The sequence below is a fragment of the Trachemys scripta genome, chromosome 9 (assembly GCF_013100865.1).
Source record: "Trachemys scripta elegans isolate TJP31775 chromosome 9, CAS_Tse_1.0, whole genome shotgun sequence".
In the NCBI taxonomy this organism is placed as follows: Eukaryota; Metazoa; Chordata; order Testudines; family Emydidae; genus Trachemys; species Trachemys scripta.
In genome coordinates, this window is record NC_048306.1 from 95,253,052 (window position 1) to 95,272,262 (window position 19,211).

The 19,211-nt window shown below is 43.4% G+C and overlaps 1 protein-coding gene across 1 annotated transcript in view; it reads right to left on the bottom strand.

Annotated features, from left to right (window-relative positions):
- MCF2L2 (MCF.2 cell line derived transforming sequence-like 2) overlaps positions 1–19,211 on the bottom strand; it is a 306,850-nt gene that overhangs the window by 19,567 nt on the left and 268,072 nt on the right. The window contains exons 21-26 of the mRNA XM_034780536.1: positions 13,926–14,147; positions 11,346–11,438; positions 10,589–10,667; positions 8,163–8,235; positions 2,852–2,961; positions 950–1,045 (exon numbers count right to left, since the gene is read on the bottom strand). Coding sequence (XP_034636427.1) covers positions 950–1,045; positions 2,852–2,961; positions 8,163–8,235; positions 10,589–10,667; positions 11,346–11,438; positions 13,926–14,147 — 673 coding nt within the window. The remainder of the gene's footprint in view (positions 1–949; positions 1,046–2,851; positions 2,962–8,162; positions 8,236–10,588; positions 10,668–11,345; positions 11,439–13,925; positions 14,148–19,211) is intronic.

Here is a 19,211-nt window from a genome sequence, read left to right on the forward strand (position 1 = left end):
TGCTTCCGCTTTGCCTCTTTCTATTCCTTGACATTTTCCTCTCCTGATGCGTCCACTCTCCATTATCCTACCTCGACCTTTGGCCTCCTGGTGCACTTGGAAAGAAAATGTCAGTTACCGAACAGGAGAAAAGCAAAAAACATCACACAGTCAGAGGTTCCGTGGCCTGCAATGTGCAGATCAGACTAGATGATCATGATGGTCCCTTCTGACCTTAAAGTCTAGGAGTCATTTCAGAAAACTGCTTGCAAATTTTATTGCCCGTTTTCACTGTCCAAATTACTTCCTCTTCCTCCTGCTGGCATAACGGCCCCAGAAGCATGCAGCACTTTCCTTCCAGGGATCTTAAATGCTTTCCAAACATTCATGAGTCAAGACTCACAACACCCCATTTCACAGATGAAGAAATGGAGGAACAGAGAGAAGAAGGAATAATTTCCAGATCTCCTGAATACCAGTCCCCTGACATAACAACTAGACCATGCTTTCTTAACCACTGACCACAGTTTCTTACTGAGCCTAAGTGATCCCACAAATGAAAATTTAACACATTACACCAGAAATTGCAGGTTGGCTGGGTGTTTCCCCCACCCAATCAAGAAACGGCGGGAGAAGTTATTGTTGGGTGTATGTCTTTGTTTTGTGGTTTAATAGAATCTTTCACCATTAGGTTCCTGTGGGAGGCTTGAAAGCAAAATTGAACGTTTCTCGCCAAGTCAGTTACGCTTTCCATCCCCACACTAAAGACACAAACGTTGTCGATACTGCCATGGGAGTAATTTTGTAAAAAAGACAATTTGACCAGAGGAGCATGTGCGTGTATTTGGATGGGATGCAGCAGCACCTTAGGAGGTAGTGATGGATGGCACCATGGAATGGAGAGAACATCATGGGATTGTACGCAGGAGACAGATGGCTGGAGACTGAATGCTGCATGGGGTGATTTTACCTTTAGGTGGAGCTCTGCGGTTGGAAAGACCTTGTAATGTGAATCGCTTTCTAGCAAGAGCTGAGCACTCAAGGTTAAGGCTGGTGGAAGCATCAGCTAGGAGAGAGAGGCAGAGGGAAAAGAAATAAGGCAGGAAGGTTCACCCTTTCACCTTATTGGAAAGGAAAGGGTAGAGCTGGATGACAACCAAAAAAAAAAAAAAATCCTTTAGATTAAGTCCAAGCTTGTGCAACAGCTGAAAAGGTGACATGAAGCCAGGTAAATTAAACTAGCTGGGCCAAGATGATCACTGGCATAAATCAACTGAGTTGCACCAGGGATGATTTTGGCTCGCTGAGTTTCCATGGAGAGTAAAAACAAAAAACTGGGGAGGAATGTGGCTACTTGAAAAGGAAAATAAATACAGTTTAGCAGCAAGCTAATTAAACACATAACGTGGTGCCTGGTGCCATGAAAAAGTGTCACTGTGATTTTAATAGGCAGCAGCTCCTGGCTCCAGAGGGAAATAAGAGATGAAGCATTATCGTGCAGGAAAAATATTGACAATGAGTATTTGTAGCCTCAACTCACTAGGCCACTGCTGTGGTATTTCACTTGGAAGTCTAAATCAGTTACTCAGATGCTTGGTGTGATTCAAGCCTTACCTGCTAGCATCTTTCCAACAGCCTCCATGCAAATCAGCTGGCACACAGTGATGCACTGTATCACTTGATTAGCTGGGATATCTTCTATGCATTCACATGCCAATAAAACTAACAAACCAATCTCCTAACTGAATAAACAGTCGAGCTCCCTGATAATTACATTTACTGGGGGAAGTCACAATCACCCACACTTATATTAATAAAAGAAATGGACCTGAACCCAGATCCGAACACAACTGCCAAACTTTGCATCTGTCTTCTATCTCTATAATTGACGTGTCACACAGGAAAGTCTATGGCAGAACAAGGGCTATAAACCACGTCTCCTCACTCCAGGCCCTGTGTTTTGACCACTTCACCATACATGCCCTCTGCCTTACACTGTCACTATTTCACTGCCAATTGATTAGCACCAAGGAGACGCAAATGGAGACCTGAAGTACCAGGGAAACGCAGAGAGACAATGCATCCAGATAATATCCAGACTGACAAGCGACAAACGGACACACTGTGATTCCAGAGAAAAGCACATCCCATCACTTCCTGGTTTGCAGACAACCTGCTATACAAAGGAAACGATATGTGTGTGTGTGTGTGTGTGTGTGTGTGTGTGTGTGTGACTAGAGTTTTCAACAAGTCAGGTGCACAAATGTATGCCTAATTTGCAAACACCACAACTGCACGTGCAAATCAGGTAACTGCCTGCAGAAACTACCATATTTAGCTATTTGTATGCCCAAGTATATGATGTGCGGATACAACTGCATGAACGAATTAAATGCCAATTGCACATGCAATAGCACATATGCCTGATTTAATAATCAGGTCTATGCATAACACCGAGGCTTGAAAGGGTTGATTTTTATCAGTAAACGTTGGTAAATGTTGACCAACAAAAAAAATATTTCCATTGATAATAATCAAGATTTACAGTGAGGTAAAGTAAGAAAATGCAGCTTGATAACTTATTAGAGACTGTCATTAAATAATTATGCTCTGAACCCTGTTAGCTGATAGTGCCCGGCTAAATAATCAGCCAGTTCTCTTCTGAAGTTTACTTTAGCTTACATTGGGATTTTAAACAATAACCATGGACATAATTGACTACGTTCTGACTGTAAGTTTTGTAAAACTTTGTTTTCAATGTTAAGCTTGATTCATCCCAACAGTGTCCCTTTGAAGAATCCAGAGCTGGGTGTGCAGAGAGATAAATATCAGCGCCATGGGATAACATTCCACACTGCCGCGGACCTCCTACCTCTCTTTTGTCTAGTGCTGGGACTGGAGTTTCTGCTCCTGTCGTTAGATGTTTCCCGGTTTGTTGGCTCAGATTTATTTTCATACACACTTGATGACTTCCTGCTATATCTTTGGACAAAAGAAACAAAACCATCACTAGGTTATCACGCGATGACTGAAGGTGCACTTTTATGTTAATATCATCCTCAGCAGGCTACCATGGTGTTGTAGCTATGGCATAACCAATCATTCCAGCCCCCCGTTCCCCACACACATAACTTAAGCACTGACTCCAGCCTTTCATATTACATTCTGTTGGTGGGAAACATTAATCAGAGATGAAGGGCAAATTCAGGGGGAGGGGTTTGGTTTGGCTAGAAATCCTTAGCTCCAAACCCACCCGTATGCTTTTGGTGAGTCAGCTCCCAAACTAGAAGGGACCCATTTCTGGCTCAGATATGGCCAGAATCATTTTTGCCAGATTTTGGCACAAAATGGTGGAAATCTCAGGAGAGCAGCCAATTTTGTGAGATTTCCATCATTCTGGGCCAAAATTTAATCAGGAGATTCTGGTGCCACTGACTGCAAGCTCAAGGTCTGATTTGGCCTATGAAGCCAAACCCCGAATACCAGACCAAACTTAATCCAGATCTAGATCCAAATCACCCCTTCTCGCCCTATTAACTTCTGCAAGCGACAGCAGAGGGCACAGTTGTCATGATTTTTTAAGAGTGTTTATTAGTAGCAGAATGGGAATTCTGCTGAGAGAACAGAGCATTTGGATACAAGAGGGTCCTCTCTCTACACTATGCTCTCTGCTAGGACACTTTTTTCCCCAACAGTGGCCAGTCCCGGCTGCTCTGGAGGATGGTGCAGTGGCCTTAAGAGTGCCCAATTCTGGAATAACCTGCCCCTAGGAAAGTTTCTAAATGACCACGTCAGTTCAGTGTTGGCTTACGCTGTGATGCATGAGGGGTGATACCACTTCTAAACATGTCTCATCCCACCCAGTGTAACTGTGGATATTCTCATGATCCTCACTATGATTTTTCTAATCCTACTAAGGGCTTCGCCCCAATGATGTCTAGCAACATCACATGCCATCTGTGTGCCTCAACTTTCCCTTCCATAAAATGGGGATGATAATAATTACCCACCTTACAGGGCCTTTGGGAAACATAGCGCTTTCCAAATATCTGCGCTTTAAGACCCACAGAGAAGGCACAAAGTGTTATTTAATACCCTTATGCTTTTGAACTATTGGAGATAAAGTGAACATATTTCCTAATCTGCGGCGCATTCTGAGATCCACTTTTTTATTTAGACTGTCTGACCTGCTTTCTATGGAATATCACCCAAGGTTTATGAATCTCTTTGGACTACATTTGAATCTGTTCTGAAACTAGATGTAGGGGGATTTTTTTTAAATCAACAAGGAAACAGACCCAAAACATACTGACATTTTTGCATTGTTCTCTAACAGTTTCTCTTTTGTTATGCTGAGATAAGCGGTAAATACGCAGCTGATATAGGAAGAGGCCCCCTACTTCCCACTCTGACAGTGGGAAAGAGATCAGTGAACATTTTATTAAAGCTAATGTTAAAATTATATAATATACAGGTTGCGAAAAGAGTGTTTGTACATCTGGGTATAGTGCTTAGATTATCCACAAATACAAACTTTGTTTTTAAAGTGATAAGATACATATACTGCATAATCAGCAATAACCCACATTTAGGTGAATGAATTTAAGAATACAGTTTAGATATTTAGCCTCCAAGTATTCGGGTACATTATTCATGAAAAACGTTATATAGAGAGTTGGGGACGGAAAGCAAAATATATCAATGAGTGAAGATTGTCCCTCAGTAATTGAGAATTTAGGATAGGTTGTCCATTTAGAAAAAACAGTCCATCAGGAAAGTATTTGAGTTACATTCCCGACTGTGCTTACTACAGCACTTATGTCTCCAAACTTCATCTCCAGGAAAATAAAATAGTGTTTCAAAGGAGAGATGCTTGGTTTGCGTATCCACCTGTCTTCATGTACAGTGTATGTATACATGGATGTATGACTAAATTGTTTGCAAATAAGCAGAAAATGAAAATAGTAATTCACTTATAGTTATACATTTAAAGTTATGGTCCATTTAAATTTTATAAACTGAAATGGATATAAAAATATATAAAGGGATCGTTTCACCATCACTGAAATGCCGTACCTCTTGGATGAAACAACTACTTAACAATGCTCAAAAGCAGCACATAATTGTCCAGGATAGGAACTGAAGCTGTGGGATGAATTTAGATAAGCAGAATTTAAATGAGCAGAGTTGCAATTTAGCCAAGACTCCAAGGTTAACACTATTCCTCTTGCAAAAAGTGTCCAGCGATCTTTAATTACCACAAGGATCCAGGATAGTGGTTTTGCATGTCTTTCTCTTCTGAAAGAGTGTTACAGCATTTGACTACAATCCTGAAGGTTGCTGATTTGAGTCTCACATGATCTCATACTGAAAGGCCATCTCCAATTCACCCAGAAGCTATATGGGTACCTGATCCATCAGGTTAAGAAAGTCACAGGCAGTTGGATGCGATACTGGTCATGTCACTGGTAGCTGTGAAACTGATGTTCCTTTACTGTGTCAGCCCGATGAGCCACTGCCTTGGCGAACTCTGACTTTGACTACTTCCTGCTGAACACTGGGTTTTCCTATGAGGTCTCTGCTCCAAATACTGACCCAGCCCAACTCTGCTTTATCTTGTGAAATCACAGCACAAAGGGGGTGTGGCTGCATATGACTAGATGAAAGAAAGCATACTGCATTACAACACAGAGGTGGCATCATCCCGTCAGACTTCTCTGATGTTGCAATGAAGGTTTACTGTATTACTGTAAACAACATAACTGCTGTTACATTTTACATATGAGCAACCCAGGATGGATTGTATTTCCGTGGATGAAATGCAGTCTAATGAATTAATTAATTTCTAGCCACAGCTGGAGCACTAGTGATACTGGTTGCTCTTCCGACGATACTGTTGCTGAATTTGAATTAATCAGTGCATCTTCTCCAATCACAGGGTTGCTCAGGCTTGTCACAGTCATAGGGAGATCATCCTCTACATGGGAGCATGCCACAGGGTGTGGCTATCCTCTGAATCCACGTCTCCTTACCTCTGGGTCCACCTGTGAAAATCCATGGAACCCCGACCATGCAGAATGGCTATTTATGGACGTCAGCAGGCTCAGGGAAAGGTTCACTCCTTCTCTTTTCTTGGTTTAGGACATTTTGTACCCTAATTCCTGTGTCTTTAATCCCACTGAGTAGAGAGGATCATGGTCTCCTTGGTTAGGATAGCTGCCGGGGCAGATTGTGTCAGTGTTCCTACATAAAGGCCTCTCCTTCTCCCTACTGCCCATATAAGCAATCACCATGCACGGGCCTTGCACTGTTGTGACAGTTTGGACAAAGGGTGTCTTGTCCAACATCCTCTTTCCCTAGGTAGTCAAGACAGTAAGATCCTTATTTTTCCTTCTGTTTAATCTGCTGTAGGTTAAACTAACATATGCAGCCAGTGGTTCCTCAGTGGTTAATTAACCGTTAGCTGTAGTATTATACCTAGTATTTCTGCTTTGGAAACTCAAGCATTTTACATTGCCATGTCATAGGGTTAAATATCTGGCTTGGTTTGGTAAATTTTTCTGGTTGCATTTTACTTTCATTGGAATCGTTTTCTCTTTCTGTCCTCTGGACAATTTTACCCAGAGATCTTCAGCATGGTTAAATCTTAAACAAAGAAAGCACCATCTCTGGAATACTTCCAGGTCTTCCAAAACTAAGGAACAGGAAGAACAAAGTCACTTCCATTTAAAGAACAGGAGTACTTGTGGCACCTTAGAGACTAACAAATTTATTTGAGCATAAGCTTTCTTGGGCTATAGCCTACTTCATCGGATGCATGTAGTGGAAAATACAGTAGGAAGATATATATACACACAGAGAACATGAAACAATGGGTGTTACTATACACACTATAAGGAGAGTGATCAGTTAAGGTGAGCTGTTTGTAGTGGTAATAAAATGGCCCATTTCCAGCAATTGACAAGGAGATGTAAGGAACTGTGTGGGGGAGGGGGAAATAAGAATGGGGAAATAGTTTTACTTTGTGTAATGGCCCATCCACTCCCAGTCTTTATTCAAGCCTAATTTAATGGTGTCCAATTTGCAAATTAATTCCAATTCAGCAGTCTCTTGTTGGAGTCTGTTTTTGAAGTTTTTTTGTTGTAATATTGCGACTTTTAGGTCTGTAATCGAGTGGCCAAGGAGATTGAAGTGTTCTCCAACTGGTTTTTGAATGTTATAATTCTTGACATCTGATTTGTGTCCATTTATTCTTTTATGTAGCGACTGTCCGGTTTGGCCAATGTACATGGCAGAGGGGCATTGCTGGCACATGATGGCATATATCACATTGGTAGATGTGCAGGTGAATGAGCCCCTGATGGTATGGCTGATGCGATTAGGTCCTATGATGGTGTCCCTGAATAGATATGTGGACAGAGTTGGCAACGGGCTTTGTTGCAAGGATAGGTTCCTGGGTTAGTGTTTTTGTTGTGTGGTTGCTGGTGAGTATTTGCTTCAGGTTTGGGGGCTGTCTGTAAGCAAGGACTGGCCTGTCTCCCAAGATCTGTGAGAGTGATGGATCGTCCTTCAGGATAGGTTGTAGATCCTTGATGATGCGCTGGAGAGGTTTTAGTTGGGGGCTGAAGGTGATGGCTAGTGGCATTCTGTTACTTTCTTTGTTGGGCCTGTCCTGTAGTAGGTGACTTCTGGGTATTCTTCTGGCTCTGTCAATCTGTTTTTCACTTCAGCAGGTGGTATTGTAGTTGTAAGAACGCTTGGTAGAGATCTTGTAGGTGTTTGTTTCTGTCTGAGGGGTTGGAGCAAATGCGATTGTATCGTGGAGCTTGGCTGTGGACAATGGATCGAGTGGTGTGGTCTAGATGAAAGCTGGAGGCATGTAGGTTAAGTATAGCTGTCAGTAGGTTTCTTTGTTGGGCCTTTTTCAATGGGTCAATTTCAATTGACCCTGGTGCCGATCAAATTAATGGGTGCCTGTGGTTCTTTTGGAGAAGCAAACTCCAGTCTGTTGAGTGCATTTTGCTTTGAGATTATGGGTTTGTACAAACGCAAAATCTTTGTCTGCATTTATGTGGGTATGCCTGGGAAGCAACATAGCACACTCATAAAGATACTGAGATTGGAACAGGTAAAAGATATTCTGATATCAATGCTAGGCAGGTCACCATTAAGTCTGTGATTACCTGGTTGAGTTGGAGGAATTCATCGGTGCATGGTACACACTCTCAGTGATTCTTTGGTGTAGCTGGCTTGCTTCTGTTAGAGAAAGAAAAAAAATAGCTCTAAATTGCACTGATCATTTCCTTTTTGTGGACACATCAGAGAACATGGCAAAGAAGACTGGACTCAGGTATTGAATTAATAATAACTAGAGAAAGATCCAAACCAGATCCCTGGATCCAAATACACCTGAAATGTCACATGTGCTGCTCAGGTGAAAATCTTCAAGTTAAAACACAGGGCACAATATTTTGGGAGCATCACTAATGAGTTAGAGAATCAGTGAGATACTGCTTGAATCATGGCTTAAACCTAAGGAAATTTTGATAAAACAGACAGCAAGGGTGGTTCTGCCTCAGTGACCCAGATAACCCACTATACTAGCCCTGAATGGCTCAGCCCAGATTCCCTGTAGTATGTCCTATGGAATATAAATTTTCAGACCACCACTTGAACAACTCCTCTCCACTGATGTCTTCACAGCACTATTCGACATTTGTTAGGGGTCTGCACATGAAAAAAGACTGAAAACCACTGTTCTAGAGGCTTCAATTATTGATAATTTCTGTCTCCCTCTGAATGCGGTACAGTTGGAGTCACAGTAAGGCAGGCAGCCTGGTTTACAGATGGAGGGGGTGAAGAATATGAAAAAAGGCACCAATAATATATATATTTAAAACCTCTCTATGCTATTTCTAAAAAGACTCTTTTTCTGTAAGATACCTGGCACAAATAGAATGCCTGGGTGTGTCGTGTGCCTCCAAGGCACTCACGTGGGATAACCTGCATCCCTCATTCATGGCTTCACCACTCACGCAGAAATCCACCCCAAACTCATACCTGTAAAACTTTTATAGTGTAGTGCATTCACACACACCCTCTTTTAGAGTTTTGCTGCAAGCTACTTTTCACTGCTGAGTTCATCCATTTTCTCGGCCAATTTTTTTTTTTTACCTGATTTTATTTCATTGCTGTGGCACGCTTCATGCAGGTTAAAGCATAGGTGCACTGCCACACCTCCTGGCTTGAAGTGGTTTCTGTCATATGCAGGGTTTACAGTTTGGTTCAATGACTCTCAGCACCACCCCCACTCTACAAATTGTTCCAGCACCCTTGGGTTAAAGGCAACAGTTCATAAGGAAGAACTATACAAGACTTCACTGGATGGTCTGCACTGCCCAAAGAGTCACAAAGCCTAACATATTAATGCTTCTTTATATATATGTGACAGACCCAGACCAGTGGGGTACAGGAGTCTGGTAGAGGGCAAATATACTGGTCACTGGATGAGTAGTTTTCTGTTCCCTGAGTGACCAGAGAAGGGGCTGCACTAGAGTAATCAGGAACCTGCTAGAACCAGTTAAGGCAGGCAGGCTAATTAGGACACCTGGAGCCAATTAAGAAGAAGCTGCTAGAATCAATTAAGGCAGGCTAATCAGGGCACCTGGGTTTTAAAAGGCGCTCACTTCAGTTTGTGGTGTGAGTGTGAGGAGCTGGGAGCAAGAGGTGCAAGGAGCTGAGAGGGTGTGCTGCTGGAGGACTGAAGAGCACAAGCATTATCAGACACCAGGAGGAAGGTCCTGTGGTGAGAATAAGGAAGGTGTTTGGAGGAGGCCATGGGGAAGTAGCCCAGGGAGTTGTAGCTGTCATGCAGCTGTTACAGGAGGCACTATAGACAGCTGCAGTCCACAGGGCCCTGGGCTGGAACCTGGAGTAGAGGGTGGGCCTGGGTTCCCCCCAAACCTCCCAATTGACCTGGACTGGGGTTTTTTCCAGAAGGGAAGGTCTCTGGGCTGTTCCCCAACCCACATGGTGAATCTCTGAGGCAAGAAAATCTGCCAATAAGCACAGGACCCACCAAGATAGAGGAGGAACTTTGTCACTATATATATATATATAATGTATCTTAGGTACTTAAATGGGCCATTACCACAGTATTTGAGCACCTCACAATCTTTCCTGTATTCATCCTCACAACACTACAAGAGATAGTGAAGTGCTACTACTCCCAGTTCAGAGAGGGGGAAACAGGCCCAGAGAGATTAAGTCACTCACCCAAGATGACACAGAAGGTCTGTGGTAGAGCAGGAAATTGAACCGGGATCACCTAAATCTTAGCCTAGCACCCTACCCACTGGACTATCCTCCCTCTCATCGTCATGTTTTATGAGCAAGGCAAAAGACTGATGCTCACTAGTTTAATAAGGGTCAAACTTCAGTCATGTGTTTCACTTACAAACAATTATGTTGATTTTCAACATATTGGGCCTGCTCTTGCTGAGTTCATTTGGTAGCACACACCTGTTCAATAACCCATTTTAGCTGCCCCCTGTTGAATATCAGATACAGAGCTAATGCAGCACCACAAAGATCACACACTGTGTCCTACCTCTGCATGCTTCCAGTTGTCCTGTCAGGACTTTTCTAATCTCAGAAACCCAGATGTTTTTCAACTCAACTGAAGAAGCCTGTAAACAAAGCAGATATAGTTCAATGACATTGACAATCCTATGGCTGCTTTAACCTAAAATTTACTTTTAGCCCTTCCTTGTGATAAACCTCTATGACCAGAACTAGGACCTAAAAAGCAAAGAGCACTTTACAAAATGAAAAATTACATTGGATCTAAAAGTTCCTATTGTTATTTTTCTATCTGGACTCCCAAGACATTTTCCATCATTTCATTTTCTTTTTCATCCACACTGAAGTCGTGACAAATTTTCTCAAAGATAAAGGTGATGTTAGAACTTCATGAGCAGCAGGACTAGAATCATAGAATATCAGGGTTGGGAGGGACCTCAGGAGATCATCTAGTCCCACCCTCTGCTCAAAGCAGGACCAATCCCCAGACAGATTTTTGCCCCAAATCCCTAAACGGTCCCCTCAAGCATTGAACTCACAACCCTGGGTTTAGCAGACCAATGCTCAAACTACTGAGCTATCCCCACCGCTGCCTGAGACTAGACAGACTCGGAATCACTGCTGCTCTAATAATGTGCTTATTCTGAGAAAGGGAGTAACATTAAAATCACAATCTAGTTTCCTTCATATTCTCTCTGTCTTCACCACTACAGGAAATTACAACCTGGCTAAAGGAAACATGGCTGAAAGGAAGCAAACTCCTTTATAGAAACCATTGTCTTTACCTGAATGATATAGACCTCTTCTCGGCCATTATACCAGATCTCAAACTTCTTGTTATCACCCTTTACGTTTTCTGTGATGCCAACAGTACTCATCTGTTGCAAAATAAAAAAGGAAAACTCGGAATTTAATATTAACTTACTTTTAAATGATATCCCCTCTGAAGGGCACTATACAAAGGACGTGTCCTATTCTGGATACCTTTACAGAGTGCATAAAATATGTTCGAATTATTTTTTAATCAACCTAAAATTCATCACTGCATCCTTTTAACTGTCAGTATTTCTCTCTAACAGATTACAGAAAGCACTCAGTAGCAGCGCGTTTGTTAAATACAAATGTTGACCCTGTGAGGTACTGATCACTGTGGTCCCAATCCAGCAAAGAACTTAAGCGCGTGAATCGTCCCAGCGACTCCATCATCAAATGTATTGTGCTTTGCTGGATCAGGACCAGATCACACCCCAGGGCCCTGTGAAATGATCTCTCTGCCTGTGCACAGACCTGTTGACTTCAGTGGTGTTCCATGCCGATGCAGGACTCTGCCTGCACAAATCTTATTGGGGAACTGGGGCCTAAGATGCTTGTGGTAAGGATTTGAGTACTGAGCCCCGACAACTCCCATTAGCTTTCATGTTCAGCATCTCTATGGATTAAGCCCTAAGGCTGCAGCTTGGCAAATCATATCACACAAGAATCTGGAGCCCAAAAAAAGGATTTAGGGGCAAAACTGTAGATACTTTTGATAGTTTCCAAACACATGAGGAGAAAAGACTGAAACTATCAACACAACAAAGCTAATGTCTATAATTCTATAAAACTCTTATATTGTATTTCTCATCTCCCAGATCATCGGGCTGGATACAGAGTCTGTATTACACATGGCACTAATATAGTCCGGTATCTACTGTAGGTGTTCTCTATGAAAGGTTGCCTCCGAAATTCCTGTTTGTACCCTTGTTCAGATTGCAAGTCGACTGCAATGACAGAAAGCAAGGCCATATTTTAAAACATATACACGGGGGGGGGGGGGGGGAAGTACAGCTAAAGTTGGGTGATCAACCTTAACTCTGCATTACCTGACTTTTGAATGCTTGGTTGCTCAACCTTAACTAGACTGTTGCCTAGCAAGTAAAGGCCTACTTGGGTGACCTTACTAATGAAAGAAAGGGCTGTAGGACTGGGTGCTTGTTTTTTATAGTGTATATACAGCAAAACTAGTGGCTCTTCACCTCTGCCCCTCCGCATGGGGAGGGGAAATTCTTTATACGTAGGCTTGGAAGGATTCGATTTTTATCAGTAGGTGTTGGTAAATATCAATTTCACCGGCCACTGCCGAAAAAATATTTCCATTAACGATCATCAAACTTTACAGATAAGCCTTTGCCTGACAAACCCTTAACGTTTGATCTAAGGATATTTACTTTGTATATTTTGACATGTGATGGGGACAATTTGTGTTTTAATGGTTAGGAAGCTTGAACTTTTTGAATCTCAATGTCTAGTATCATGAAATAATTATTAGCTGGCCTCCCCCAATTTTGAGCAACTGAAACATTGAAATAGATAAAAATCTAAAAAAAAATTGCTTAAAATACACACTGATATTATCTGTCAAAACTGCAAAAAATAAAAACAGGATTCTGCCAAGTGTACTTATAGGGAAGAGGCCCTCCACCTCAGATCCAAAGAGCAGGAGCTCGCTCACATGCTATAACATAAGACAAATTGGAATTCTTATCCAATCTTACATACAATACACACATACTCTAGTACTTTTATATTTTTGAACAGCTGATGCCTTCATAAACAGACATGGCTAATGGCTGGTATATTGCAACGTCACATACGCTGAGCCAAATGTTGTCCCAGATGTTGCCAACTGAAGTCCAAAAGATCACGCCATTGTACTTGATGGCAGAATTTGACCCCCAGGAGTGTAACTAATGTTAATAAACAATGTCAGGATGCAGGAGTTGGAACATCACCCCGGTGAATTTCAAGAGTCATCAAGTTTTTTGGGGATTCATTTGCAGATATTTTTATAACAGAACATAGGCTGGAGTTCACGAGCCCAGTCCTGCTCCACAGACATCAATAGGAAAACTCCCAGTGCCTCAAACTAGAGCATGATGGGGCCCTCTATCTAGGATAATCAGAGACAGACCCCAAAACAGCTTAGCCCTGCTCCTCACTATAGGATGTAGCCAGTGCAGAACACTTAAAGCTTTACTCTGTACTGAGCTAACTAACTTCCCCTGGAATTTGGGGCCCTTTCTGCTACAGAAGTAATGGAGTTCAGATGAAAATTCAGATCCAGATGAAAAAATTCAGAGCCAGACCTGGGTTTGGATTTCAAAGACGCCTGAAGTTCCAGGGTTCATTGGCCCATCTCCAATTGGTGCTTCACCCAATTAAAAATGAGACCATTCCCAGAGCTGCTGCCTTATTCAACTTGCCTCCGTAGAAAAGGTCTTTCATACTTCTAACCTTGTCTTTAAAACGTCCACCTCCATGCTATTTTAAACTTGTTTCAATAGTGGATATATACCTCTCCTCTCCTTCTGTACCATGCCCGTTACCTTTAAAGAATTCTTAAAGCTGTATGAAGGAGACTTCTCGTGGCCATCCGTGTTTTCGTCCCGTTTCTTGCAGAAGAGCAGGATCTTTGTGTAGAGAAAGAGGTGCCTCTGCATCGGTTTGAACCTAGCCAAGTCCTTCACCTTGCTATGGCCCTTCTTGTGATCAGTCCAGACGTTGAAGGAGCCCTGCATCAGCAGCTTACCAAGCTCATGCACATCTCCCTGTCGGACAAGAGTGGGGAAAAGAAGGGTTTTTACGTGGGTGACGTTCAAACCAGAAAAACACAGGGCAGACTCATTTTCCCCACTGTTTAAATCAAAGGATTGATGGGTGTGACTAGGGAACCAAAGGTCCCCATTGTGGGCCACAGCACTGGGCTATCTAGGGCACTCGGGATCAGCGTGCAGCCAGGGCTAAGGAGTCAGCTGCGTGCTTCGCTGTCCAGCTCTACTCCCCAGCCATAACCTCTGTGGCTCGTAAGGGGGTTCACAAGCCCAATACTGGGCATAGGCAGAAGGGACAGGATCAACTTCCCTGCTTACAGGTGACCAGACTGACCACGCCCCAACACAGCTTCTAGAACAGCCGGTCAGGGAGACATGCACCCACAGCTGCAACCAATAAAGAAAACAAGACCGGCTACACAGGAGGGAGAGCAGAATGGGATAGCAGAGGGGCAAGGTTCCCAGGCCCGGCTGCCTCTAAGACACTGACACGGAGACAAAGGAGGCCTGCAAGCCCTGGAGTTTAAGGGCCGATAGACTCAATTTAGGTTAAGAATTTAAGGACTGGTCTAACTGTAGGTGCATTAAAGGGGACCAGTCAGGAGAAAGCTGGGGTCCCTAGAGAGATTCCCCGGGACCAGCTGACAGGCTCCCTCACTTATCCATTCCCCCTGCCATTTTCCATGCCCACAACATCTAGGTCGCACCCCTCCCAGTTAAGACAATCAGCTCCGGCCTCTCTGAGGGACTTCCTCAGCTCTGCCAGACTGGGGCTCCTGTCTGATGACCCACAGGAGCTTTATGAGAGGGAGAAGCTGCCTCTATCAAAAACTGACAACCTGGGCTCCGACGTCCCTCCCCTCCAGAGCAGTGTTAAGGAACCTGAGGGCTTGTCTACACTGTCCTGCAGTGTGGACCATCGGGGGACTGAACATCAGCTCGCCTCCAAGTGCTGCGCAGTAACTCAACTGTGTGGATGCCGCAGGTGCAAACTAAATGGTTCCTAGCTCGCGTTAATGTAACCCTGTTTGAAGAGGACAGTTAACGCAAACTAGAAACCTTTCAGTCCATGCCCACCGCAGCCGCGCAGGGGAGTTACAGGGCAGCACTTTGGTGCGCACTGCTATTCCTACCCATAGTCTGAACTGCAGGACAGCGTAGATGTATCATTAGTGTCCAGTAATTTGAGCACGAGCCTGTGCCGTGGGAGACCGCGGTCCAACTCCTGCTCTGCCACAGACATCCAGGCTGACCTGGGTATGTCAGGTAGGGCCAGATGTGTAAAGGTTTTCACCTGCCTATCTGCATCTCTAGGCACCTAGAGTCTGGCCCTTAGTCTCTCTGTACCTCAGTTTCCCATCCATAGCCTGGGGAATAAAAGCCCTGCCCTATCTCAGAGGGGTGTGCGAGGATAAATACATTAAAGATTGTGAGGTGCTCAGATACTATGAGGATGGGCACCAGACACATACCAGAGAGAGCGAGAATAAGCATCAGACCTTCTGCTTTAAGAGCTTGATCCAAAGCCCACCAATGTCAATGGGGGAGTATTTGTATCAATTGTAATTGACTTTGAATCAGACCCTAAGAGCACAAGACGTGTAAAATATTTTAGTACTAAAGAGTGTAGGAGTAAAATGGGTGAAAGGAGTGTCAAAGCTATGTGTTAATGGACATTAAGAAACAGAGAAGGACCCCATTATACCTGCAAACTATTTTATAAGAAGTAATTTATATCTGGTTTCAGAGTGGGTAGCCGTGTTAGTCTGTATCAGCAAAAACAACAAGGAGTCCATGTGACACCTTAGGACTCCTCGTTGTTTCTTTTAATTTGTATCTGTGATACAGGATTATAGTACAAGCAATGATTACTTTGACAGGGATAAGTTTTAGCCCCAATCCTAAAACCTGTACAGGGAGTCAATTGCAGGATCGGGGCACTGGTTTGCAATGGAGGTGCTTAATTTTTGGCAACACTGATCATGGGTGCCAAGAGAGAGGCGATATCTGAGATCTCTTGGGCCAATCCCACAGAGGGCTTCGAATATCAGGACAGAGACCTTGAACTCCGTGTCTTCAATGGGGAGCCAATGCAGAGAGGGGAGCACAGGACAAAGTGTTCATGGGCACCTGTGTTGCTCAGCAGATGGACTGTGCCCAACAGAGCTTGTTTGGGGTGCGTGGTTTCATTCTGAAATGCAATTATCTCCTGATATTACAGGACATCGTGTCTCTTGTTTATGGAAGATTGGAGATATGTTTGAACTACTATTGCATCTCACTGCCACGCAGAGAGTATACTTAATCTGTAGGTTCAAGTTTTTATGCAAAGGGCAATCCAGTAACAAGAAATGCTTTTGAACATTTCTGTTCTCCCACCCATCACCCTGCAAGTAATCTTTCCATGATGGCTTCCTAATAGATGTTTAGATTCCAGCAGCTTCTTACACAGGAGTTCTGCCCCTCAGCTCTGCACATGCAGATCACCAACAAGTAGAATAACCGACACAAGTCAAGGGCTCAAACCTGTTGCTCTATTGGAATAATGCCACCCTCATAAAGCATGTTAGGCCAGGCCAACTAGGCATGTCTACCACACCTGTGTGCTTGAAGAGTCCCATCTCAAATCGGGGAATGGTTTGACTAGAGGTGGGAGGTGTTGGCCCTGCAGTTCTCACTAGTTATCATAGCCTACTATCTGAAAAGGGCATATTGGGAATGAATTTATTTAGTGCAATTTATTCCATAACTTATCTCCAATAAATAAGCATGCATGAGCCCCCTTAGAAGTGTTGTCAACACAGATCTTGTATGGCTATGTTGTGGCCATCGTCGCTGGCTACCTGTGAGACTTTACACACAATTTTTAGCTCACTCAAGGAAGCAAATACAAGTATTCTAGCCCTCAGGGATAGCATGTGGGTTTGGTGCACTTCCCTGCAAGAGCTTATGGCAAATTCATAAGTGGAGGTGTGAAAGAGGTGTTAGTTGAATTCACAGATGTAAATCTGACATGAGATTCAGACGCAAGAATATGCAAATTAGATTGTGTCCCCACGATTCATGTGTGTGGGGAGGAGGTCTTTCCATTCACAGATCGGGCCACCGTCAGGGAAGGGATATCAGCTGCCTGTGCAGTAGCGCCCCCCCATCCCAACCCTTCCGCACTCTGCAGCATTTTATGGAGCAAAGAAAAATATTGTACATGTAAAGGTGGTAGAGGGAATTTCAGGAGATAGAATGTTAGTACCTAAATTTAAATTAGGCTAAGACAGTAGAAATGCCAATCCTCTCTTTTTAGGCTGGACCAGAAGTACTGTGCAAACTGGAAAAGTAATCAGAAATGCTGTTCCCATGAGATTGCCAATCCAGTTTTGCAGACCCACGAGGTTCTGATAGATTGTATAAGCATCTGAACTTTTGGGAGCTCATCCAACCCAAACATGTGAACCTGGTGAGGTTCAGCCATTGCGCCTAGGGTTTGGGGAGCCTTTCATAAGCTGATGCCCCTGAGACATGGGTCATTGTAGGAGACTCTCTTCCCTCCCTTGAAAAGTGAAGAGTAAAATACAAGAACTCAAGGAAATCCCTGTCTTTTACACCGACACAACTAAAGTCTTCATTCTTTCAATACTATATATAGTAGACAAATGCAGCAGAGTCAACAGTGCCACAGTTCCCACCAGGTGTCACTGCAGTCACTGAGAACCGCTGTAGGGATTTGAGAGGGTTGCAACTGCAAAAAATAACCAACCCAGTTTAAGCAGCCGCCTCAGGTCAAATCTGACCCCCAAAATAAGATTTTGTAAAAGGTTTTGCAAAAGCTGAAGCCCGTGGAGATGTGTCCAGTTTTTTTATTTTCCTGCAATGGAAACAGCTTTTCACAAATCCAAAAATGTTCCCAGGCAGTGTTCGCATCCTGAACTTCTAGTAATATGTTGTTAAAGTGAGTGGGAGCTTTGCCATTGGCTTCAATGGGAACAGAATCAAGTCCATAGTGTATGAAAACCTGAAAATGAAATTGACTATTCAAAAGTAAAACTGAGCAGGTCAGTTGTCATTTTCTATTTCAGAGAAATACAAAAAGTAAAAAAACAGCACAAATGATAAAAAAAATCATTTTACCATTCAATTTTAATCATCTAAGACAGGGATCGGCAACCTTTGGCATGCGGCCCGTTAGGGAAATCCGCTGGCAGGCCGGGACAGTTTGTTTACCTGCAGCGTCCGCAGGTTCTGCTGATCACAGCTCCCACTGGCCGCTGTTTGCCGTTCCAAGCCAATGGGAGCTGCGTGAAGCGGCGTGGGCCAAGGGATGTGCTGGCCGCCGCTTCCTGCAGCCCTCATTGGCCTGGAACAGTGAACTGTGGCCAGTGAGAGCTGCGATCGGCCGAACCCGCGGACGCTGCAGGTAAGCAAAACGTACCAGCCTGCCAGTGGATTTCCTTGATGGGCCGCATGCCAAAGGTTGCCAATCCCTGATCTAAGCTGTTATTAATAGCATTGTTTAAGTATATATGGACAAAATCCTCCACTGGAGTTAACTGGTAGCTCCACTGAACAGATGGCCTCAGAATCTAGCCCTATATATTTAATCATGATATGAATGATAAATCTGATAGTGTCCCTTTAAATCCTAAAACAAAATTTGAACGATGGGAAAGATGTAAGTCCCCTTCTGTAGGCTGCTGTCACAGATTATATAGCTCTTCCAATGCAGATTCAAAAGGTATGTAATATATTTATTTGTCCAGTCAGAACAGGATTCAGTATTGAAACCCATTTTAAAATCACCCTTTTAGTTTGCAAAGCAGAGACATATAACAAAACATCAGAGCTGCAGCTGGTTGGTGGAGAAATCTTATAATTAACAAACTAATTCAGAAGTAGTTTTTCAATCAACAAATCTGAATACATTGGGTATCTCCAGCTCCAGTAATGTGGGAGAATTCCATAACTAAGGGCTGGTCTACACTGGGGGGGATCAATCTAAGATACGCAACTTCAGCTACGTGAATAGCGTAGCTGAAGTCGAAGTATCTTAGATTGATCCCCCCCAGT